Below are 27,315 nucleotides of genomic sequence, written 5' to 3' on the forward strand. Positions count from 1 at the left end.
GTGGCTAAGCATGGAAGGCTACTAAAAGGTTGACCTTAAAACCCACTCATGATATGCTACAAATTGATGGAACCTTACTTAATGGATAAAGAGATCAGAAGTACTAAGTTTAAACGCTAAAACAAGCATTTTTGATGCAATGTAGCACCTAAAAATTTATATATTTCTACCCCATCCCTAGTTGTAGATAGTATAGACTATAATGAATTGTAGGGTTGAGCTAAGCTCTTGATGAATCCATTTGGCTGCATGACATAATGCCTATGCTAGGAAGTTAAATTGCAAGGCGTCATTCATAGATTCACCTATATGAGAATTTAGTTTCTATAGAGCAAAATCTAGGACTTTAGCATAGGGCACAAGCTTTGGAAATTGTATAATTCTTGGAAAAGAAATGTGTTGTGTCGGAGACTTACTTATGTGTGCTACATGGGAGACTCACTTATAAAGCATAATTCGATATGTATTTCACTTCTCCTAAACTATATGATACTATGTAGAGGTTCAAGTCTATGTGACACATTTACTTATGCATCATATTTCCTAATATTACGAGAGAAATTAAAAATTAGAAGGGAGCGACGGATTCTTATGTGATGCCCATGAAGGCAACAATCCAATTCCACTTTCAACATAGAAAAAGTGTGTGTTTATATAAGGCCTAGGCTTTACAAATAAAAGGTAAACTACACCTCAAGACACCATCAAAAAATGTAGTTTTGTCACCAGAAGTACCAAAATTGATCATCTTGATCGTGATATTTACAATTCTGAAAAACATGGATTTCATGCCCTAAAGTAGTGTACCTTTTAAATATTATTTGATCTGTCTATTTTTATAGATCCATCTAATCCGTACCATTTTTAGAGCTTTGAATTTCATAATTGGGAGAGAAAATAGATTTTAGTAACAACATAAAGGTTTCTAGCACTGCAACGATATTTATCCGTAAGGTTTTGGTTTGAGGCTTTACTTTCATACAATAAGCCTATCACTTTTGCTAACTACAACTCTACCACCATGATATTTTGAATTTGATGCATAATTACATGAACTTATATTATATACCACTTATATTATTCAAAATATTGGTTGTATGAGTGTGTCGAAAGAAATGGCCTTTTAGCTTACTAGGCGCTTTGATGCATACTAAATATAGAAGCAATTGTCAGTATCCATGTAACACTGATCTAAATAATTAACACAATTCCTTAGCATGACCCTTCTCTCTCATCAATGATAAAAGAAAAAGAAATGGAAAGCATAACCCAAATTATGTATATATACTATAATTATTTCACAAATAAAAGCTGAAGATGTAAAACAAAATAGGCTAGCATGGATGACATATCTAATCACAATAGAGGCCAAAGAAAAAGAACATAAAAATTTCATTTACTTATAAATAACACCACAAATGTGGCATGAAAAAGAGAGTAATCAATGTAATGAGAAGTAATGGATTAGACATACAGCTAGCGTGGTGGGACCCACATGGGAAGTGAGGCTTTGTTTGAGTGGTCCTCCGATTCTGAATTCGTTTGTTGGAGTTATCTCCCAAAAGCCCACCAAAGGATCAGTGCATATCCAACCATGTGGCCCAATGTCCTTGTTGTCACATGAATATTGGTACTTGTCATCAACCTACAATACACATGCAAGTTTAAGGGAAAAATATATCTTAAAATGTCCTAAAAATCAAGCCATCTTCTCAAAATTCTTCATAACTTAAAATCTCCTAAACATCACCCATCTTCTCAAAATTTGTCATAACTTAAAATCTCCTAAACATCACCCATCTTCTCAAAAATTGTCACTACACACTTTGTAATACAAATACTCATTTTCTAAAAGTAACTACTGACCCATGTCCAAATCTATGGATGTACACAATTTTGTATACATGGACATATTTCCTATTGATTTGAGCCATTATTTCCATTGAAGATGGAAAACTTGGAAGTCATAAAAGGTAGTTCATATGCCACCTATCTTCATATAAGTATTTGATTTCTTAGTGGGATCCTTGATCATGTAATGTATTTTTCTTCAAAATTATTGATTCAATTACCATAGAACAGTATACGCGTGTACGGACACATACACAAGCACAAACACATGTAACACATCTCACATATGGAACATCAATGCAAAACTATACGACTGCATTTCTTATCACACATCAGAAGTAAAAAGTTGATAAAATGATGTAAGGCCCTACACAATTTCATGAATCTTTTAGCATATTTTCAAGCAAATGTAATTTTTACTAAACTATCCAATCTACAGCAAAGTTTTGTTTGTGTATAGCACACCAGATGAAATGCCCCAAACTTTGTTGCGAACTTTCAAGGTGGAGACCATATGCAACTACTAGCCTAATAAAGCTATTTGAATTGAGCAAAGTATTAAAAAGAAGAACAATTGCAATCTGAGGACCGATTTAGATGTAGTAGTTATTCATGACTAGGTCTAGTTCTTGAATTAGTCCATTTATGAATGTGAAAGACATTGTTTATAAATTTCCAATAAGTTTTCATAGGGACTAATTTTATATTTTTAAAAAAAAAAAATTCAATGTTTTTATTTTATAGATCCAAGGTTCAATTTAGCCATAGAAAGCCCTGCTAACCTTCTCACATACTTGGAGAAATTTATCATTTTAAGTCACATACTCCAATATCCAAATTTTGGGTGTACATGAGTTGAGTACAATAGATTAAACAATGTGCATGAGAGAGAGAAAAAGAGAGAGAGAGAGAGAGAGAGAGAGAGAGAGATAGAGAGAGAGATGAATACTTGTATACATCCTTGAGCTAATCTCTACATATTAGTTCATGGCTACTTGAGCTAATCTCTACATATTAGCTTATGGCTAAAACCTCTAATATATGGGGATTTGTCGACTCTCAAATCTTGCACATAAATACTCTTGAATCTAATGAATAATCTTGAAAAGAAAAAAAGAACCTACAAAGTTAATTGCATTAGAAGAGAAAATTAGCGAAAGTTCTGCCATCCATTTTAAATAAAAGCATTTAAGAAAACATATTTTTTTTAATCTTAAAAGATTCTACTTGTTATGATGAGGAGACCTAAATTCAGGGTCAAAGAATTCCCCTGAAGGCCTTGTTTTAAAAACATTTTGCCCTAAAATGGATGTCCTATATTCAATGCATTTTCTGGGTCTTTTTCATATTTTTATTAGTTTTCATTGGGATGAACATATATGGTTTACAAACTTTGGGTTCAAACAAATCCCTGTAGATCTATTCTTTTTGGGAGTTTTTGGGCTGATGAATTGGTACACATTTGCATGGCTTAGTAAAGTTAAAATAGAGGAGATAGACTAAACCATGCATGCGTGTGCAAGTGTTTCTTGCACAGTTTGCCATTGTCCTCTGCATGTGTTTGAAGGCCTTTAATGAGTTTCAGGGCATCAAACTTTGGAAATGGATTATGCTATTCTAGATGCACGCCATTGAGAAATACATGTTAAATTGTTACATATAAAATTTAGTCTCTTAACTTGTGAAGTGAACCACTTAAATGCTCCTCAAACTAATTTAAATATTCATGAATTGTAATGGACAGCCTTGGTAAGAAAGGTAAATACAACTACATCTGCATGTGTAAGTTTTTCTATTGTGGTCCAAAAAAATGCTTCTATACATATTTGAGGATCTTCATTGATTTTTTTTTGGAATCAAACACTATAAGTAAATTATTCTATTCCAAGTATACGTCTTTGAGAAACAAATGTTAAATTGTTCCTAGAGAAAAGAGTCTCTTACACTAGTTAGTTAGGGTCATCATCATCAACACCATCATAGTTTTGCCCAATCTATTTGGGATAAGCTACATGAATCCTTATCCACAATTTTACTCTATCAAATGTCATACCATCAGTGAGGCTATAGGTCCCCATATCATTTCTCACTATTTTCAACCATGACCATATGGGTCTACATGATGCCCATGTCTACAAAACACCCTAAGTCCAGTTAGTTAGGGTGTTTTATAAAAATATTTTCCAATATAACATGAGATTTTATGGATTTGTCTTCATATTACTTTACAATACCTCTCCCTTGAGATCTGGGTTAATTGGATTTACAAGGAGGACCGCCTCTAGATATGCTAGTGGTTGGCCCCTAGGAGGCAAACGGTCATCAGGCATTGGCATGATTCTTTGTCTGTTATCTGCAATAGCCATGTACTGGAACCTGTAATAACAACAAGAAGCAGGTTTGAAATGCATGGAACCAGATCAACTTAATATCATAGTGTGAGTGTGTGTGCAGGGTTTGTACAAAAGACTTCCTTTTTGTTGCCCAATGGGTTGGCATTATGGAATTTCCACTTGGTATCGCAAATCTAAAAAGATCAATAAAAGTGGGTAGAAGTAGTTCCTCAAAAATATATGTGAAGCAGTGCAATTCTTTGCATTTTTTCCATAGAAGATATCAAAAATATACTTGTCTTTTCTAAGCTTGAATGCAACTCGAGTCCTACTGAGGTAGAAATCTGGCCACCCCTCTAAATGCTCATAAATTGCTTAGGCGTAAAATCCAGAGCGACCCGGAAGCAAAATAAACCTGCACATATAATGCACCCTTTGATAATATATTTACTACATTGCATCTTACTGTATGACATATTCATAGAAAGAATAAACGAATATAAAATTTGAAAAGATCTTAGCACTAAACATATCTTATAGATACAGGTATGATCTGGTGGAATGAGCGAAAATATCAAATAATTTAAAAAAAATATGTCAAAATTGAAAATAGTTATATGCTTACAAATGGACGTATATAAGTGTAAACAATCCATCTAATAATATGACATTATACCTTACCTACAGTACCCTATAGAAGTTGGGCTCATTCATTGATAGTTCTTAAGGACATCATAGAAGAAAAATTACGTAATGTGAGTATGATTGTAAGATTGGTGTCTTCTACAATCAATCACAAAAAGAAGAAAATTATACGATTAAAGTAATAATAATTGTTAAATATATCACGAAATATTACTATTTTATATGGAACCTCTTTTCAGATTCGACCTTTATGGTCCCAAACCCTATAGATATTAGGAGCTTAACAAGAATGTAGACTTACAAAATTGTAGTTCATATCTCAAGAATGTCACCTAACTATTTCTTTACTGAGATTATCATTCCTATGTGGGTTACTAGTTTTGTTATCTTTAGTATACATATGTATATATATATATATATATATATATATATATAGTGCTCCTAAACTGTCCATAAAGATGAGTTAAGGATCATACTTCTACATGAACTTTTCAATGAAACTTTGTCATATCTTAAACTAAATCAGAGATTCCAAAATTTTGCACGCCACTTTGTATGAAATAATTAACTTGTTGTATGTGATCTAATGCAACGGTTGTATCATAGTATAATGCTACCACACTTCTAGAAAACTATGTTTGTAGAATTTATATGACTCAAAATTTTGCACAAACACTCTCTTCCTCTCAATAATGAATCCCAATATATATATATATATATATATATATATATATATATATATATATATATTCTATTTGAACCCTAGATATGGTCAAACTAAGTCCCCTCCAACAACTAATCTAGACCATTCATTTGGTAAATTTCTTAATCTTAGCCTTTACAAACTCAAAATCATTTGTCTATTTTAACATTTGGTCATCTAATGATAATAAAGTCATCTAAAAAAGCTGGAAAAGAAAAAATCCTTCTAAGGCCTAGATCTAAGCATCTTATAAAAATAGACAGCCTATGTTAATTGGGCCAAAAAAATACTTTCTAGGTTTTGTTTTCAAAATTTTTCTTTTTTTTGGTTGTTCATTAGAATGAAAAGAGTGTATATTCTAAAATTTGGATCAAACAAATGGCCCTAACATGATTTTTGAAGATTGTTACAATATACTATGATACAACCGTTGCATGAAATCACTACTCATATATATATATATATATATATATATATATATATATATATATATATATATATATATATATATATATATATATATATATATATATATATATCCTTAAACTATTTGTTTTCTTATATCCTAACCAGCACATATAGTTCGTGAATGGTGCAACGGTTTGATCTTCAACTTCTATGGACCATTAATTTCCACAAGGTGCCTGTGTGGTATATTTGAAAGCGCAATTAAACACATAAATAAATAAATAAATAAAATTTCTTGTTTGGTAGATTTCTAATGAGTACTTTGGTTGATTTATTTATGGTGTGAGAAAGGATGCTTGTAGATAGATTATTATGTTTTATAAAACACTTCCTTGGATCTTCCCCCTTTTACAACTTTTCTCTTTAAGAAATGATGATTGCTCATCTCATTACCCACCTTCGTAATTTCTGAATGTTAAAGTTAATGTAAATCAACAATAGTGAAGGAATTCATATACGTGGTTAGGAATGTCTAGACAAAAATGACTGGTAATATTAAATGTTGAATTTGAGTTGGAATACTTAAAATATTTAATATTATGATAAGATATGTACCTCTTGTCTATGTTCAATGGTACAAGAGTGCCCTTTAGAAAAGGATCCCATGTCCTTGTAAAGGAGACTTCTACTTGGTCATCATTCTCTACTACTACATTGAACTCTGTACTCTTTATCCTGTATTGCAAAAAACATACAGCATACTCTTTATCCTGTATCGCAAAAAAGATAAGTCATTTAAAAATTGCATATTGAATAGAAGATACATGATGAATACTCACACATCGAATGTTCCACGTCCAGATGATCCAGGATCACCCCAAACGAGATCCCAATACCTGCAGCAATATAGCCCAAAATTTAGCAATACTAGAACATATTATATGAGATATACAAGCATAATCAATCAAGTATTAAATTTTCATTTTATTTTTATGTTTTTGAATGTATTATTTTAAATAAAAAATTATTTTAAATAGAGTAAAATTTTAATTTAAAATAAAATAACATACTTGGAAAGAAAACAATGAATATGGTATCTCAAAAACCAATGAATATGATCTCCAAGCCCGCATTTCCACAATATGAGGGCTGGCCGCATAAAAATCGTGTCTATAAATGAGACCACTTATTTTTTGATACAAGGAGATCATAAGTATTATATTCTATTGGATATTACATAGGGTAGTTGTGGATGAATTATTGATTGGGTACAAACAACAAATTCCCAAGCATATCATTTATATTGTTTTTAGGTCTCCAGCCCAATCAATAATTCATCTCACTCCTCTTTTGCACCATCTTCCCTCTCTCATTTCATCTACTCAAATGACCGAATTCCACACATAAAATAACAATTGACTTCGACGATATGATATCTTAGCACTAATGGCAATAGAGGTGACGATGAGCCCAGAGATTATAGTCATTTTCATAGAAATATATCAATTCAGGCAAAAGATGCACCCTCTAGAAAAAACAAAGAGAGAAAGCTAAAGAGACGTAGGAAAGATAGAACTTTATTTTTACAAGAACTGCAAGAGAGACCTATCTTCAAAAACAAATAAAGGGATCATTCCTCCTTTCAAGAGAAAGACCCTCTATTGCTTTCTCATATATATATATATATAGATAGGGATATTCTAAACTTCACAATACTTCAAATTACAAAAGTTCAATATAGATAAAGTTGTGAAATGTAAATTTATTAATTTTATTATCTATACTTTAAAAAAATTACTTTTTTGGAGCAAATCTGTAAATATTACTGCAAGACATATGGTATTTTTGTCATCTCTATAAGGGGTAAAATTGAAATTTTAACTAAAGGACAAGGGCACTCTACAAATAAAATTCAAGGACACTAACTTCCAAAATACTATTGTACTTTTGTGAAAATTTCAAATTTTCCATTACTTAATGGTAAAGTTACCTAGTTAAATAATTTTCTAATAAAAAATAATGATTGTTTTGATATGTACACTAATCATAACCCCTTCTAACTTGAACCTTTGTATTTTGAGGGGTTGTTAACTATAGACAAACATATATATATATATATATATATATAATCTAGATATATATAATCTTCTACAAATCTAAATTTTTTGAAATTTGGAGTGTATGTACATCTTAGTGAGGCGCACCTAATAAAAATATGAAAAAATTAATTCGTAAAATATAAATTGATTAAAATACCCCTGAAAATTTATGAGGGTATTTTAGTCAATTTATATTTTACGAATTATTTTTTTCATATTTTTATTAGGTGTGCCTCACTAAGATTTACACACACTCCAAATTTCAGATCATTCCGATTAGTAAAAAAAAAATGAAAAATAAAAATCTACTAGACAACTGTGACCGTGCGATTAAGTTTGGATGGTGATGAGGGTAGGCGAAATCACTGTTCTTTTTCCCCTATAGGTGTTTTGTAGTATCTTGCTATATATATATATATATATATATATATATATATATATATATATAGGGTGTGGTTTCTATAAGATTGACCTTAAACAATCCAATTACGGCGCACCTCCAAATTTATCATAACATGTAATTTTGGTGTACAAAATTATTAGGATTATCTCAAAATCTATTTTCATATCTTACTATAAAATTTTAAAATCTAAAAATGGTTAAAATCAAGTAGATCTATAAACATATGAAAATCTTGAAAATGGAAGGTCTAGATAATGTATTGCAAGATGCACTATTTCTAAAACGTAAAATCTTGTTTTTTTCAAATTCATATATCTCGATATCGAGATGATCAATTCGAAGGTTTTTCAACATTAAAATAATATCTTTCGATAGATTTTTATGTGCTACATTTGAAGATGGCATCCTTGTATAAACTTTTTCCATATATAAATAAAGAGAGAGTGTTTTTTCATTCAAAAAATTTTGGAGATCGTAGAAATATGGACATGCCCTACAGTTATCCGAACTTAAAAGGAAATCAGTTGGCCTATGTTCTCTCTAACATTAGGGTCTCTTTCTAGCTGTGGGGCATGTACCCGACCGTTATGGGCATTTATATGCGTTAGACTTAGTAAAGCAACTTAAATCCGTACAGGAGAAAGCATACTCACTTCTAAACTATGAATAAAGACAGAATTTATTTGGAGAGACTTAAAAAAATGGAACTCTTAGAGTGGAATCTTCAAAAGTGTTACAAAATGTTGGACCCCAGCTCATTTAGGTATTAATGTTTTTATATGCAAATGTTATAATAGCATGTAATTTGTAATACATGATTATTCCAATTTGTATTATGACAGTTTTGACTGTTGTGCAATAATTATATCACTATATAATTAATAATAAACCAATACATCATAATTAAATAATTCATAATTGTAGTTTATTATAATATTTTAATTTCTATATATTATATTGTTAGAATTCATATGTCCTTACATATATTATCATTATTGTTATAAATATATTTTATAACAGCAATATAAATTTGTTATAAAAACATCATTACAATTTAATCTCAATATAATAATGTAATACATACTATAAATATAATTATATAACTCAAATAATAATTATTAATAATATTTAATAATTAGTTGATGCATAAGGGTGTGTGCGCACACATGTATGTTCCACTCTATGTTTACAATATACGATAAATATTTATTAATTATCTTTTGTTTTGCTCTTCCTTGTGATTTTGTCATTTATTGATAACGGATGGAACATATTTTTTATCATATTTTAGGAAACAAAAATAAAAAAAGAAAAAACTGGTGTCTAAGATACTTTTATTATAAGATTGTATAAAATTGATCGTATGATATTTTAATATTCTATAACTATTACCATATTAATATTATTGGACTGTTTTAATTTTCATATTTAATTTTTTCATCATCATCGTCATCATCATCAATGAAATAGTGATCTTTGAAGTACTTACGTAAATTAAAATTTATCATGAAATATCATCCACATTATTGATATTTGTATTATTATATTATAACAAGATAAATATAATGAGTACTATTACATTATAAAAATATATTATAATGCAATAATATTAAAATGCATTAACACATATTTGCACTATAAGAATATCATTATACTATTATATATAGGAAAAAGTTTATATAAGGTTGCAACCTTATAATGTAGAGCTACGGATGCACCTCAAAAATCCATTGAAAAATGTAGTTTTAACGTTGAAAAACCCTTTGATTGATCATCTCGACATCGAGATATATGACCATGAAAATAAAAATATATTAAGTTTCATAAATAGTGCATTTTACAACATATTATCTACACCGTCCATTTCAAGATTGTTACATGTTTATAGATCTACTTGATTTTAACCATTTTTTAAATTTAAAATTTATAATTAAATGTAAAAATAGATTTTGAGATAATCCTAAGAACATTTTACATCAAAATTATATATCGTGATAAAATTTGAAGGCACACCTTACCTCTACAGCTATAGATGCATCTGTATGCCAACTGCACCCTTATATATAATATATTATATCCATATTATAATATTTCATAATTTTACCATAGCATTTTATTAATGTTAAAATTTATGTTAAAACGTTTATTGTGGTATTATACTATATATGTTATTATAATAATGGTGTTATTATATCTTTATAATCTTTATCTATAATTTTATTGTTACAATTATTCGAAATATTTATTATTTAAATAGTAACAATTTAATATTTACTTAAATAAATTTTATTATAATAGTAATATCACGAGCTATTTTGATAGGGCTGAAACTCTATCAAAATATTTTCTATTATTTAATAGGCAATGATTTCATGCAATGGTTGTATAATAATATAATGCAACAATCTTCAAAACCATGGTATAGCTATTTGTTTGATCCAAAATTTGAAATATACACTCTTTTCATTCTAATGAACAATCACAAAAATAAATATTTAAAAACACAACTTAGAAAGTATTTTTTTATCCCAATTAATATAGGCCGTTCATTTTGGTGAGATGCTTAGATCTAGGCCTTAGAATGATTTTTTATTTTCAATTCTTTTGGATGGCTTTATTATCATTAGATGAACAATCTTAAAAAGGAAAGAAATGATTTTGAGTTTGTAAAGCCTAAGATCTTGAAATTCATCAAATAAATGGTCTAGATTCGTTGTTGGAGGGGTCTCATTTCAATAACATCTAGAGTTTAAATCAAACTTTTTTTTTTTTTGGATTGATTATTGAGTTGAAGAGAGTGTGTATGCAAAATTTTGGGTCATACAAGTACCACTAACATAGTTTTCTAGAAATGTTGTTGCATTATACTATGATATAACCGTTACATGAAATCACTACTCTTATTTAATACGTTGATAATGGGAATGGACCTTCTAGTCTATCTAGTGAGTCATTCACATTTGATGTAGTATTAGCTATTCAAAACCCAACAGTCAATTCTCCAAACCTTAAATTTTGTATTTGTTTATTTGGTTTGAGGGCCATATGAAACTGAATTTCCCTACAATTTAAATCGAAATGTGGAATTTACCCACGATTGTCTTCCTCATTGAGAATTTCTAGTAGATTATCAATGCCACCATATTGAATGCCTGTGACAATACCTTCAGGATTAGACAATGTTACTTGCAAGATTCCATTGTCCAACACCACCTAACCAAGGAAAAGTTAATCTCAGCTTAATCAAAAAATAAACAAACTATTGCTTAGTTAATCTCAGCTGAATCAAACAAATGAACAAACCATTGCTTGATTCTAACCCCAGTAATGATTTTAAAAAAGAAAACAAGATGCAGAAACTTATAAGGAATCTCGGAAACATCTAAATGCTGCACATTAGAATATTTTCCTATCATAGGAAAGTATAGTGTACTATGGACCATATGTTTATGTTCATTGCACTGAAGGTGCAGAGGAACTGTGCGTCCTGACTTTACTATACACAATACACTAATGCTTGAAAAATGACTTGGCAAAGGGATTCACCTTTTGGTTGAAGCAAGTTATTCGGTTGTGTCCTATACGGGCCAAAAGCCCTAAAAAAATTAAAAAACACATAAAAGTATGAAAAACAAAATAAAGGTTTTAAAAGTAAAATAAAAGCAAAAGCAACCTTTCGAAGGCCAAACATGCCTAAAAAAAGTATACAAAAAATAAGATTTTAAAGTGGATGAGGTTTTTATAAGATTCCCACCTTATGCAAGTAAGGTATAACTTTTAATTTTGTCGGTTGAAAAATCTATGTTTAACCTTACTTACAAAATTTAATTCAAAAAATGGCATAGATCGTGCAAATCTATAAACGCTTGAAAATTTGAAAATACATAGTCCAGGTAACTTGTTACAAGATGCACAATTTTTAGGACTTGAAATAACTTTTCCTTTATATCCTTACATCTCAAGGTCGAGATCATCAATTTGAAGGTTCTTCAATACTACCCTCTTTCTTACATGAGATGCATCTTACTTCTACAGTAAAAAGGAGTAACCTTAGATAAATTTTTTCCTTTAAAAATTTGATTTATAGTTGGGAACATTTTTAAAAAAATATGAAAAATAAAACACTGCAAGAAAGTATGGTAAAAAAAAATTACTCACCAATCTATTCGCCAAAAACATCCATATCCTACACAAAAATATTTTCCACCATAACTATATTTATTTTTCTTTTAGTTGAATTTTCTTGGAATTTCTCTATATACTCGGTGTTGTATGCACAATTCGAGTACATTATGTATTTGTTCTCTCGGACAAAGGACCTATTTAGGAGGCCTTTTTTTTTTTAAGAAATTTTGGAAACCACCCAAAAATTACCCTGTAAAAGATATCATAGGAGAGAGTGAATCTCATAAATGCCATTGTGGGAGTGTAGATTCTTTTGACAATATAATATATCTACTGTACATTAACTCCGTTAGACAAAATAGCTACTTGGGAGGAACTTTATGAAATGAAATATAAAGATCCACCAAATAATTACTGAATGATTATTTTTAACAAGGACAAAAAGGTTGGGATCCACCCAAGCCTCACTTATTGTAAACAGACATGGCAACTAACATATATATTGAAACTCAATGCTGAGATCTATCAGTGTCTAATTGAGTGTCTATTTGTATGCTATACCCATATAGCAACTGTATCCTATAGTTTTAGTATTTATTGATTGTACCTTCTCTAAAAATCCATAATTGTATTGTAATCTAATTAATTGATTAATATAGAGAAAGGTTATTTCTAACCTGGTATCAAAGCCAGGATCTCTGCAATTTTGTCTTGACCTTCTTTGTTTGGGTCTTCTCTGCGATCTATACATGCTCAGCTGCGTTCTATGCAAGCTTGGCTCTGGGTAACTTTTCTGTCAGGGTATTTCTCTAAGACATCTCTAATCTCTCTCTCACAACCTCTTTGACTTCCTAATCTCCCTAATCTCTTTCTCTCTATTCTCTCAATCTCTTTCAAACCCTCTTATACCGCCATTCAGATCTAAACTCAAAACGCCCATCTGCCCAAACCACCTACTCTCAAAACCACCTGTTGGAACTCCCCTATCGTCGAGATATGTATGCCCAAAACCACCATCTGCCAAAACCACTTACTCTCAAAATCACTTGTTCAAACTACCCTCGTCATCCAGATCTGAAATCGTATGCCCAAAACCACCATATCTGCCAAGGTCTATTGGTATGCTATACCTACGTAGCAACTGTATCATATAGTTTTAGTATGTATTGGTTGTACCCTCTCTATAAATCCACAGTTGTATTATAATGTATCCTATAGTTTTAGTATGTATTGGTTGTACCCTCTCTATAAATCCACAATTGTATTATAATCTGATTAATTGATTAATACAAAGAAAAGTTATTTCTCACAATTATTTCCAAAAATAAATAAATTTTGAGTTCCTCAACACTCTTTTTCTCCACCAGATATTAGACTGTCATTATTTAATATTGAGATGTTATTATTTTCAAGGCACAGAGAGTGCGCCATTTGATTTTTATTTTTTGATTGAAGATGTTGGCTAGGTTCAGGGGTTTACATTCAAAAAATTGGCATACTAAAGGTACTCATATTTTCAAATACAAATTATTATAAATGAAGCGTCAATTTCAATTCGGAGCAAAGCTTCGAACAAACATGCCGGTACAGATTTGGCCTGCAAGTCTATGAAGCAAGGTCACATGCTAAGAAATAAGCAATTTCAATAAGTTAAAACAAATTTGAAAACAAACCCACAATTGATTTTGCTTTCAACCTAACAAACACCAAAATTATAAAAGTTATTAGTAAATTTCAACATACATGGCAGTCTTGCATAAGTAGTTTTACTCCTGACATTTTTGTGGTTCTTCTACTTTATATGGCCCTTGATAGAGAAGAATAGAACAACAAAAGTTAGCTGACCCAAATAATTCGAATAAGGCTTGAATGATAAAGATGATGATGATGCAACCTGAGCCAGAAGACTGAGTTCTACTAGTTTTTCGAGATGGAAAATTCAAGTCATATGTAGTCGGCAAATGGATAAATTAATGGAGAGAGAGATGAATCGCCTTAGTTTGGGAATATCAAATTTATAGACGTTGGTCCTCAATTGGCTTGCAAACAAAGCATTGGTTTCTGACTCTTCATTTTTTAAAATTTCGAGTTATTGTTATATCCTCTTCTGTCCACTCCTGTGGCTTTATGGTTCTCTTTGAAGTCAAGCAAAGGGAGGGATCCGTAGCAGGGGGTAGTTTCTTCTCCACGTGATTATGGTGGGAGGTAGTTTGATGAGTTAGATGAGGACACAAGTGGTAGCATTTCAAATTTTTATTAATAAATTTTGTTTGGTAAGACAACATTTTTTAGTAAGGGCATTTTTTGTCATTAAGAACTGTGTGGCATCACCCATATGGACAATTAAATATGATTAGTGTGTTCCATGTGGGTGATGTCATACTCATGTGGATGATTTCATGCCCCTCCTAACGACCAAAAATATTTACTAAAAACCGCTCCATGTACAAAAACAATGGTATAAGTATCCAAAATCTATTGAGTATAATTATAAAAAGGAAAGGTTTGTATAGAGTGGATGCTCTAAACGATCAAATTTAAGCCTACCTCGAAAATTTCACTAGAAGAAGTTGTTTTGATGCCCAAAATATCTTCAAATTGATCATCTCGACATCAAGATCCGTGGACATGAGAAAAAAATGGATTTCAAGTTTTGGAAATAATGCATTTTTATAACATATTTTGGACCGTCAATTTTCAAGATTTTCAAGTTTTCATAGATTTGTCAATCTACACTATTTTTTAAGCTTTAAACTTTATAAATAAATATAAAAATATATTTTTAAGCTATCACAAAGATTTTCCGTATTAAAACCACATTTCTCGACACTATTTGAAGGTAGGCTCTATACAAACCGCACCTGTTATAAAATGCTCTATAGTGTGAGCACACATAATCCTAAATTAAATATCAAGATTTGACATATAAATATAAGATTGATGTCTTGTCTGTTTTGATGATTTATAGACTTCACAAGAGCGAGAGTTTAAAGATAGAGTGGGCATTAAAATTTTCAAAACTTTTTCTGAAGGGTGTCTAAATCTCCAATGCCACAATTTATTAACATCAGAATTACCTTGAATGACAACCAAAGCGTTATTATCCTGATTAAATATGTAAAGCCCATTAGACAATCTTCCTCCCCGTGGGCTAGTCTTGAAAATGTAGAGATAGAGATAGTCGAGGAGATATAGATAGTTGAGGATAGTTTTTAATTTTAAGTTATCTTGTATTTGATGTAGATATCTCTCTTGATAAGACTAGATTACTTCATTATTATCAATAACTTATTAGCACTCTCTTGATAAGACTAGATTAGTTCATTATTATCAATAACTGATCAGCCGTATATGTATAGGGGACTATGTATATTCTTAACGATCAATCAATACACAATGATTTTCCTAGAGGATTTAGAAGTTTAACATAGTATCAGAGCTTAATAGAGATAAATGGTGACAGGAAAGTGACGAAGTTTTTGATGAAGTTGCGCCCAGACTATGAGATTGTTTGAGCCAATATTTTGAATCGCAAAAAAATAGCAACTATGGATGCTATTCTCGGTGAATTACTTCGTGAGGAAACAAGAATCACGACCCAAGCCACCATTGAGGGAAAGAAGGATATAGAGTCTGTATTTGTAGCTCAAACGGGCTAGAGGAACACCATCACAAAAGGATCAATATTTGTTGCAATGTTATGAGTGTAAATACTATGGTCATATAGTATCCCAGTGTAAGAAGAAAAATTTTTGCACTTATTGTAAACGTATTGGGTATATTATCACAGAATGTTGAAATCCTTCTCGACGAGGCAACCGAGCATTCGATACACGAAAATCTTTGTACATGACATACCAAGCTGTTAATAATGCTTCCAAGGGACTAAAAGTAGAGACCCCTCCATCCAGCACTATTCATGACCCAAATATGATAATGTCCTAGACATCATATGATATTCGACAGTTGGTACAAAACTCTGTATCTTAGGCTATCTCTTCTACTTTCTTTGTTATGGGGCTTGTCTGGTATGAGCTCTCACCTATCCCTTAGTGTAAATCCCCTTTAGTTTATTGACTCAAGTGCCTCTAATCATATAACTAGAGTGCACACAAGTCCAGCATCTACTAAATCATATCAAGGTAATAATCAAATTCTCACCGCTAATGGGGAGAAACTGAATATTATTGGTATTGATAACCTTTCACTTTCTATCTCCCATGACACACCTTTTTATTTACGTAATATCCTCTTCGTTCTTAAATTAACTGTTAATCTAATATATGTGGGCCAACTAGTTGATGATGGTTGCAATGTTCAATTTTCTCGTGATGGTTGTCTAATAAAGGACCAATGCACTGAGAGAGTGACAGGGAAGGGGCGTAGAATTGGTCGTTTGTTTGCCTTGAACTTTGAGAAACCAAACCATGATACTTCTTTCTTTTCTCCATCGAAATCTGATTTTTCTTTTTCCAATAAACAATGGCATATGTGGCATTGGAGACTTGGTCATCCGAATGCAAATAAATTAGATATTTTGTTTCGTTTTGGTTCAGTGCCAAATAAAGCACTTGATTTGAATTCTATCAATAAATCTTGTATTAGTTGTTCTTTAAATAAAAGCACAAGTTTTCCTTTTTCGATTCGAGTAGATAAAACAACTGCACCTTTCCATCTCATTTACAGTGATGTATGGGGTCTTGCCCCAACTTTATTCAGAATGGGATATAAGTATTTTGTTTTGTTCATTGATGATTATGCACGCTATACCTGGATATATTTTATGCGCCAAAATCATAAGTGTTCTCTCATTTTAAAACGTTTTTATCCATGATTGCAACTCAGTTTAATATCAAAGTGAAAATCTTACGGTCAAACTCCGGGGGGGGAATATTTATCAAATGATTTTCAAGACTTTTTGAAAACACAGGGTATTCAATCACAGAAAACATATCCATATACTCCACAACAGAATGGCATAGCTGAAAAGAAAAACCACCATATCTTAGAAGTTATGAGGACCCTTATGTATGACTCTCGTATTCCTCATAGTTTTTGGGTTAAACCTGCATCAACCGCTGTTTATGTCATAAATCGCCTCCCATCCTTGGCTTTGCATAAACAATCTCCATATTATTTACTATTTCATGTTCATCCTAATTATTCTCTCTTACATGTTTTTGGGTGTGTATGTTTCGTTCATCTTCCTCAGCATGAATGAACAAACTTTTCGATTCAAGTAGTTACTTGTGTTTTTGTGGGTTATTGTCCCGACCAAATGGGGTTTCTATGTTAAGATCTAACAGCTCGTCGTATACGTATTTCTTGCGATGTTATCTTTTTAGAAAGCATCTTTTATTACTCTTCAATTGTAAAATCATCAAGGTCTTTTGTTCATTTCTTTCCAGATTTCTCCATTGATAAACCATCACACCTTTTAGTGCCTCAACAACAAGGCCAACAACACCACTCCACGCATACTCCGTCTCACCAACCAGAATAAGGTCAAACCTCCACCCTAACTGTAAGTGATTTTTTTCTTACTCCTATTGATAACTATACTCAGTTACGACGTTCTTCACATGTACCTCACGTACCTGATCGATATAGTTTCTCCCTTGATGATTTTGACTTTTCACTACAGCCTAGAGCTTTGTTTACTTCTCTTGATACGCTTGAGGTTTCTTTTAAAGACCTAGATCTCTGTTAACTTCCTAGATCATTATTTGCCCCTCTAGATTCGATGGATATTCCTTCCTCCTACCAGCAAGCCTTGACTATGCCTTGTTGGAAGAGGCAATGGATGCAAAAATCAGTGCCTTGTTGGAAAACGATATTTAGGATCTTGTTCTATGTCCTCCTTACACATCTATTATTGGCAGTAAATGAGTCTTTTTTGTGAAGCTTAAATCTGATGGAAGGATCGAGCGATATAAAGCATGATTAGTTGCTCAAGGTTACAAACAAGCGTATGGAATAGACTATGATGAAACGTTTGCTCTTGTTGCTAAAATGACTATTGTACGAACCGTAATTGCGCTCTCCGCTATTCGTCAATGGACTATATCAAATGGGTGTGAAAAATGCATTTCTCCATGGACATTTAAAAGAGACAGTATATATGCGACCTCTTCCTGGATATTACAATGATAAATCCATGGTATGTCATTTGAAAAAGTCCTTGTATGCTTTAAAATAAGCTCCAAGAGCTTGGTTTGAACGATTTTGACAGGTCATTATGCATGCTAGGTTGAAACAAAGTGTTCATGACTGTTCGTTATTTATTCATTGTTGTTCTTCAAGAATAACAATTCTTCTCCTATATGTTGATGATATTCTCATCACAGGAGACAACCTGGATAATATCGGACACTTGAAAAAGCTTCTCAGTCAATCATTCAAAATGAAAGATTTGGGTCCGTTAACTTATTTTTTTGCGTTGGAGATTCATTATTCTCTTAATGGATACATAGTTAACCAGAAAAAGTACACCAAAGACTTTCCAACCTATCTGATGAGAAATGAGTGGATACACCAATGGAGGTGAATGTAAAATATAGAAAGGATGATGGCGATAAACTTCCGGATCCAACTCTTTATAAACGACTAGTTGGGAGTCTATTTTATCTCACTATGACTCGTCTAGATAATTCTCATGCAGTTCAGGTCGTTAGCCAATTTGTTGCTGATCCTCGTCGCATCCACCTCTCTGTTGTTCATCGTATTATTCGTTATCTACAGGGTACATGTCGTAGAGGTCTATTGTTCTCTTTTAACTTTTCTCTCCAGTTATGAGCCTATGCTGATGAGGATTGGGCAAGATGCCCCGATACTAGACGCTCAACCACTGGGTGGTGTATTTTTCTTGGAGATTCTCTCATATCATGGAAATGTTAAAAACAACAAACTGTGTCTGAATGTTCTGCAGAAGCCGAATACTAAGCAATGTCATCAGCTTGCAGTGAAATTACTTGGTTGAGAGGCCTTTTACAGGACCTCAATATTCTTCATTGAACTCCTCCACCATTGTATGCTGATAATATGAGCGTCATACGTATTGCGTCAAATCCAGTGTTTCATGACCGCATAAAGCATAAAGAAGTTGATTGTCATTTTGTTCGTGACAAATTTCTGGCCGGAGAAGTTACACTCCCATATATTACCTTCCAATAATAACTTGCAGATATCTTTACCAAGGCAATAACTCTTGCTTGTCAAGACTATCTCATTGACAAACTGATGATGTTCACCCAACCTCAGTTTGAGGGGGAGTGTAGAGATAGAGATAATCGAGGAGATATAGATAGTTGAGGATAGTTTTTAATTTTAAGTTATCTTGTATTTGATATAGATATATCTCTTGATAATACTAGATTAATTCATTATTATCAATTACTGATTAGCACTCTCTTGATAAGACTAGATTAGTTCATTATTATCAATAACTGATTAGTCGTTTACGTATAGGGGACTCTATATATTCTTGACGATTAATCAATACACAATGATTTTCCTAGAGGATTCAAAAGTTTAATAGAAAAGTCATAGAGTTGGGAAAAAAAACAATATTGTAGTTCATACTCTAAGTAATTCTACTAATAGACATTAAATTAGAAGGAAAATATGGCATAAATAGAACTTTAGAGTTATGAGACTTAGAAAAACAAATTGGTATTACCAACGTCATAAATAGGAATCAAAGAACTATTATCAATAGACACAAAATTCATATTTCTATTATTTTTTAAATTTGATATACATTATAAGTTACCAGTCATATGATATGTAGCCCTTGAGTCTATAATCCAAAAAAAAATGCTAAAAGGAGACATTGAATTATAAGGATTACCTATATCCTGAGAGGAGGAAAGGAGATCAAGTGCAAAGGAAGAACCCCTGATGTTACTTGGTTGCTGACAATGAACATATCTTGGATGCCTTTTATTACCGCGACTCCTTCCATCACCGCGATAATTGTTAGCGCCTCTACCTTCCATTATCTTGATATTTTCTAATTTCATACTTTTCAAGAATGAGTTGTGCTTTCTCCCATAATTACAATAATGGTTGTTTTGTTTTTTTCTCTTTTATAAGAAAGAACACTAGAAATTTTGACCACAAACGTTTTTTAAAGAAAACTGTGCTGATAATGGTAAAGAAATGGTTGTGCATCCAAAGAAGGATTCGAACCCAAGCCCTTTCGGACCAATGCCTAAAACTGGCGCCTTAGACCAACTCGGCCATCTTAAATCCAAGACCTCCACGCTCATAAACACCACACCACCATGACGGCTCACAAACACCCACCACCATGACAGCATGTCAAGCCGTCAAGAAAGAGGAGAGTTTTGCAAATTCCTTCAAAAAGCCGTCAGAAAAATAAGGAAGTTTGAACTTTCCTTTATTTGCACTATCCTTCAAAGTTCTGGTTCCATGCACTTTCCTTCAACCACTCCCATGCTCCAGCGACGAGATAAAAATAACCAAGGAGAGAGAGGAACGATTGGACCAAGTATGTCAAAAAAAAAAGGTCGCTTCTCGCCTTTAGAAAGGAGATAGAAGAGCAGGAGAGCAGAGTTAGCACACAGCGAGAGGGAGTTCTTCCATGGGTTTTCAAATTGCAAGGTTGCTGAGCAATAGTGATGGATCAACCTGCTTTGATACCATGTAGAGATTGCAAAACGAGAAATAAAGAAAGATCAATACAACATACACGTGGTTCGACAATGGTATTTATGTCGTAAACGAGTATTTCATTCATAGGGATTACTCTGGTTTACCAGACATTTATAGAGTTACAACTCTTGCATTTTAAGAAACAATTCTCATTACACTTGTAATCTCACAAAATTGGAAAGTCAATAAAGTCAATATATATTCTCAATATTTGATAATTTTTACTTAATATATATCATCAATATTTGATTACTATCAACACCTCTATCTATTTATAGTCTAACAACTCTTCATTCTCGCTTGGGATATATTCTACTTTTATTTTTGTGAAACTTCTCTAAGGATGTTGTTTTAAAGCTTTAAAACTTAAAAATGAAAATAGTATTTTAAAAATTTTATTGAAAATATTAGTTGTACATATGTATCTATTAAAGTAATAATAAAAAGAGAGAATCAACCAAGGAAAAAAAATAGAGATTGAGCATAATTTTCAAAGCAATATCCCAGAAGCTCAATATGCAACTCCAAGCCCTGGTCACTTAAAAAAGAAACTCCATCAATACCATCACAGAAAGAAAAGCTAAAACCTTCTTAATGCATCACCATATATGTCACATAAATATATTAGTACCACTCACAATCTAGAATCAAGAACACTAAACAATAAATGAGAAGACAAATAACATTTACCATATAAAATAAGACAAAATCAAAGTAAACAATTAATATAAATAAGAACAGCAAAGATACAAGATCACAATCACCAACATACATTATTGAACTTTTCTTAATTATAGAAGAAACCTTTATTGAATCCATGGAAGAGGAAGAAAACCAACAAAATCCAATGATTAAAAATAAATACTAATATTGAAGAAGAAAAGAGTGTTCTAAGTGAAAGTTACATCTATGACATGCACGAGATTTCCGCTGCTTGGATCCCTGTACTCTCTCTTCCCACAGCAAACTCAAGGGAAAAAATATTAAAATATTAAAAAAAATCTTGGTTAAATTCTATATGTGTCTCTTTTTCAAATTTTAAGGCATAATGTGGGTTTTTTTTCAAATGCGGTTTTAGAAAAGATATGGAGAGAGATTTGCGTTCGTGAATATTCTACCTTTATCTCTCCAAGAGATCTGTATCATTCTACCTCTCCCCAAACTCACCCCTGTTTTCCATCCTAAAGAAAAGGATTACAGGGAGAACCGTCCATTCCAGATAGAGGAATGGAAAATAGAAAAGAAAGAAGCTAGAACATATAGAATTTTGCGATATTAGGATTATTTTTCTATCTTTAAAATAAAGCAAATCACAGTAGAGAAAAATCAAGGGGCTTTGAGATTTTATAGGGAGGAGGTATTTTAGGAGAGAAATGAGAGGGAGAATTAAGTACTCACATAAATATTATAAACTATTTATTGGGAACTTGTCATTTAGAGTTCATCACATCCTATAATTTGAAAGTTATCCCTATTAAGAAAGGGGCTGGGTTGTAGTGGTAGCAACCTCATGCTTAGTTATCAGTTTATCACGTTGTGGTTTTCAATCCCCGGTTAACACCACCTACCGACACTTTCAAAAAAGAACCTAACTCCTAAATCTATCTGGAAAAAAGGATATGGTCAGTCTTCCCAATGAATTACCCAAAACCAGAAAGACAACCCTCTCCATGTGTACAACTCTCTCTTTAGAAGTTGTATGCCCTACATCATCTTTAACAATAGGGTCCTTGATTCTTGCGATATGAGCCCACCACTTCACCGTGGCTTAATATGGTAGTAGAGATAAATGATATTAATAAGGTAGTATATATAAATGATACAAAATCTAAAGGACCATCTTGCATATGATTGTCTTCAACCACCCCAAATCTAGGGGTGGCAACAGGTTGGGCCAGCCCTAGCACTAGCTCGGTTCTTGTACTAAAAGGGGCTGCCCCGCCCTAACTGGGTCGAAAATGCCCAGCTCGAACTGGCGGAGGAGGCCCGGCCCAAGCCTGGCAATGGGCTTATCAAGTCCAAGGGTGTCAATTAAGATAAATGCAAACAAAGGAAAAGTTAAAAGGTAGAAAAGGGTTGGGATGGGCTGAACCTGGCCAGCGTTATCGCCGCCCAAGCCCAGGCTGGTGTCGATTCTCGCTGGGACCTCTAGCACATTTTGTGTCCTAGGGACTACTTTTTAAGGGCTAGGCCAACCTGGTTTGGATGGGCCGGTCCAACTGCTTACTGCCAAGTCTACCCAAATCACAACCCAAGCTAGATTTGGGGTTTGAGTTCAAATCTTAAAAATTATGAAACAATTTCCATCCTACATCTACTAATGGTTGTGAAGGAATCAGAAGTCCTTGCATTTAGGCAAAACAAAGTCAATTATTTTTTTTTTTGGGAAAATTATAGATACCCAAAATCAACTTTGTAGACATCCTATTCCAATATATTTAGTATCACACCTAAGATCCCAAACGCTGTTTTTTCTTGCATTAATACCCCATGAAAATGTCAAAATGTTTAAGACTAAAATTCTTCCCCTATGTTTTTATAGTCATGTATTTTATGATAAGACTTTCTCTCTCTACCAGCCTTCTCTCTCACTTTTTCTCTCTACCTCTCTCTACCTACCCTCTTGCTCTTTCTCTCTAGTTGCCCTCTCTCTTTTTCCCTCTCTTTTAACCGCCATCCCTCTCTCTCCACGTGCCCTCTTTCTATACTCACCCTCCCTCTCTCTTTATGCTCGTCCTCTCTCTCTCTACTCACCTCTCCTTCTCTCTCTTTTTTTATCGCTCTCTCTATCTGCCCTCTGTCTTTATTTCTCTATCCCTAGGCTCTGATTTCATTTTGATTTTTTTTTCCCATAAAAACCGTAGATTTCACCCTTGGGCCCTACTAACCATGGATTATCTTGATATGTTGAAAACACAACCTTCTTTTTTTCTTTTGTTTTTTTTTTGCCCTTTTTAATGAATCTGTTAACTATAACCTTTTTTACTTGGTTGTCATCAATTTTGATGGAGCAATGAACAATAAAATTAAAGAAGAAAAATGAAAAATCTCAGGGAAATCAGGGTCTATGTATTCTTGTACACCAATTGGGGAATAAGCAAAGAAAATGGGATTAATGTAATAGAAATAAATAATAATAATAATAATATTATTAAATATTAACATTAAATATTAATATTACTAATAACAACAACGAATGCAATACTTTATTAGTGAGTATGTTTCAAGCTTGAAAGAGGATGACAATAGAAGTGGGAGACCCATTTGGCTGATGGGCCTTGTGGAGGGAAAAACGAAGATGGCGGGGAGAGAGAAAAAGAGGGAGTACAGGTAGAGAGAGAAAGTGTTGTCATAAAACAAATGTCTACAGAAACATAGCGGCAGAGAAAGGAAAATGACATTTTAGTTTTAGAGTTTTTTTGACGGATAAATACAAGAAAAACCTTAATTGAGGAAGTACTCTCCCAAACATAAAAAATTATGATTCCAGGTAGTACTCTTACGAGACAAGTCTCTCCTTCCATATATTTCTCAGTCAAGGAGGTCATGGACTCGTTCAAAGCAAAAATCCTTAGCCTCAAAAGCTTTGGCACGTATTGAGGTTCCAATCAGTTATATTTCTTTCATACATGATACAAAATCCGAAGGACCATCTCGAATATGAAAATTAAATGCTTTACAAATGGAATGAAATGGCAAAAATCTTTTTTTTACCGTGGAAGAATGGAAGAAACTTCAGATATGGTGTTTGACGCAGAAGAGCTAATGGTGAGATGACTTGATGTTGTGTCTGAGTAATGGGATGGATTCCTTGGAGGTGCATAGTAGGTGGGCACAGGCATTTGGGATGGGAGATCAGGAATGGGCTCTTGAAAGTTCATGACTTGTATGGCTTGCCTAATTGAAGGCCTCATAGATTCATCAGGGTGTGCACACCATAACCCAACCACCATGAGCCTTTCCATTTGGTCCTTGTCATAGTTCAAGCCCAACCTTTCGTCAACTGCATCAAACAACCTCCCTCTTCCATAGAGATCCCATACCCATTCGACCAACCTTGCCTGCAAACTGTCGGCCTTCCGGTCGACAGGTCGCCTTCCACAAGCAATCTCTAGTGTCACAACCCCAAAGCTGAAAACATCAGACTCTCTGCTAGCCTTTCCAGTGATAATACACTCAGGTGCCAAGTACCCCATGGTCCCGGCAATCACTGTTGTTTCTGAGGCGCGACCATGGTCGACAAGCCTAGCTAGCCCAAAGTCCCCCAACTTCGCATTGAAGTTGGAATCCAACATGACATTGCTCGATTTGATATCTCGATGGACCACACATTGTTCCCACTCTTCATGAAGGTACAGAAGAGCTGAAGCCAGTCCACAAGCTATCTTATACCTCACCTCCCATGTAAGCCCGACTGTAGCTCCGAAAAGATGAGAATCAAGACTTCCATTGGGCATGAACTCGTAAACAAGAAGCAGGTCACCTCTGTTATGGCACCAACCTAGAAGTTGAACAAGATTTCGATGTCGTAAACGGCTTATGACAGTCACTTCTGAGACATACTCCTTAGTTCCTTGTTTAGAACCTTTGGAGATCCTCTTCACTGCTATCATGTCATTGTACTCACCAAGGACACCTTTATAAACCCCCCCAAAACCTCCCTCTCCAAGTTTGCCATCCTCGCTGAAGTTATGGGTGGCACTCATGAGCTCCTTATAAGAAAATCTCCTTGGGCCAGTACCTTTCATAAAGTTTTCATCCATTTTTTCATCAAAACCCCAATCCTCCTCCTTCTCCTTTCCTTTCACTCTCCTACACCATACACCCAGAGCCAAACCTACAAAAAAAACTAGAATTGCACTGGCTATGATAAATCCCAATGCTATATTACTTATAGTAACATCGTCCCTAACCTGAATGAAATTACTAGTGAAATTCCACTTAAAGATTTCATGTCGAATGATTTGAGAACCAGTGGAAGCTGAGAACCCCATAATTACCTGTTGAGGGAGGACCTGGCTCAAATCTATCTCATGAGTAAGATTCAAGGATCCAAAAGCCACAGGGACCTCTTCATGTTTTAGAAAGACACTCAAATTCTTTGATGCCCCATCATAATCAATACGAACATAGACGAAATCACTGCTTGTCATTGTATCTGTCCAAGTTTTGCTTGCGTTCGAAACAATGGAGTTCACATCGATTCCGACATGGTCTACAGGAAGATCCCATGAATCTTGAAATGTATCGAACTCCACAGCCACCATTTGATTCGAAGAACTGTTATTTGTGGTCTCATTGAAGAGGCCAAGCCACCCACCATATGAATTCTCCGGGATCACCGAACCAACCGGAGATAAGAAGAAGGCAAGGCCCCCTCCCGAGCCATTTGTAACTGATCCATGGATAGCAAACACGAACTCGGTTGTGAAACTAACAACATTCGTGTTTTGCGGACCCCATATATCAATGGGATCCTTATAGAAGACTCGACCTGTGCTGTTTCCCCATTTTCCACCAATCTCTTGGGGTGTGAGTGGAATCACGTCCGTGCCGAACCTAGCATCGCCTCTGACTGCAATGTTGGGGTTGGTAGCAGGAAAAATGGCCAAAGTGATCTTTGCAGAGGTGAAGGAGACAAGGAAGAAGAAAGTGATTACAAGCATCAGAGAATTGCAGTCATAAAGGGTCATGGCTAGTGTTATGAGAAAGCAAATGGGAAGTAATTTGTGAAAATAAAGGTAGATGTCATGTGGTTTGGTTCTGATAAGTTATTCTAGTGATGTTCATCACCGCATATATGCATTAAGATGCATGAGAAAGCTTATCGGGACATGAGCGAGAGAGCCGCCGGCCCTGACCACCATTCCCATGACCAATTCACAGTTGGAAGTCTATAACGTTCAGCTCTCTCTTTCTCTCTAGGAAAACATTTCCTATTCCCTTGGGAATACACTATTTGTTTATTCCTTTGGGTACAATACATGCTAGAGATATTTTTTAGATCTCAATTTTTTTGAGATTTAATCTCTACGCTAATCTTAATTAAAAAAAAAATTTGAAATAGACCCT

At 33.4% G+C, this 27,315-nt stretch overlaps 1 protein-coding gene and 1 pseudogene across 3 annotated transcripts in view; both read right to left on the reverse strand.

The window, feature by feature from the left end:
• LOC18446397 (uncharacterized) overlaps positions 1–14,554 on the reverse strand; it is a 54,761-nt pseudogene extending 40,207 nt beyond the window's left edge. The window contains exons 1-7 of the transcript XR_016048180.1: positions 14,311–14,554; positions 11,534–11,655; positions 6,780–6,836; positions 6,556–6,675; positions 4,480–4,599; positions 4,086–4,227; positions 1,475–1,645 (exon numbers count right to left, since the gene is read on the reverse strand). The product of XR_016048180.1 is annotated as an uncharacterized LOC18446397 (transcript). The remainder of the gene's footprint in view (positions 1–1,474; positions 1,646–4,085; positions 4,228–4,479; positions 4,600–6,555; positions 6,676–6,779; positions 6,837–11,533; positions 11,656–14,310) is intronic.
• A 10,285-nt stretch (positions 14,555–24,839) lies between these two features.
• LOC18446400 (L-type lectin-domain containing receptor kinase IX.1) lies at positions 24,840–27,109 on the reverse strand. Of its 2 annotated transcripts, XM_088857076.1 has the most exons (2): positions 26,244–26,366; positions 24,840–26,092 (listed from the first exon to the last, which is right to left on the reverse strand). In XM_088857076.1, the coding sequence occupies exon 2, from the start codon at positions 26,004–26,006 to the stop codon at positions 24,954–24,956; it is 1,053 nt and encodes a 350-aa protein (XP_088713202.1). In that variant the 5' UTR covers positions 26,007–26,092; positions 26,244–26,366; the 3' UTR covers positions 24,840–24,953. The 2 variants fall into 2 exon arrangements, with proteins under 2 accessions (XP_088713202.1, XP_006856579.1); XM_006856517.3 differs by having other exon boundaries at positions 24,840–27,109.
• Between the last annotated feature and the right edge of the window lie 206 nt (positions 27,110–27,315).

Source organism: Amborella trichopoda, chromosome 13, assembly GCF_054954075.1.
Source record: "Amborella trichopoda isolate Santa Cruz 75 chromosome 13, AtrichopodaSantaCruz75HAP2 v2.0, whole genome shotgun sequence".
Lineage (NCBI taxonomy): Eukaryota > Viridiplantae > Streptophyta > Magnoliopsida > Amborellales > Amborellaceae > Amborella > Amborella trichopoda.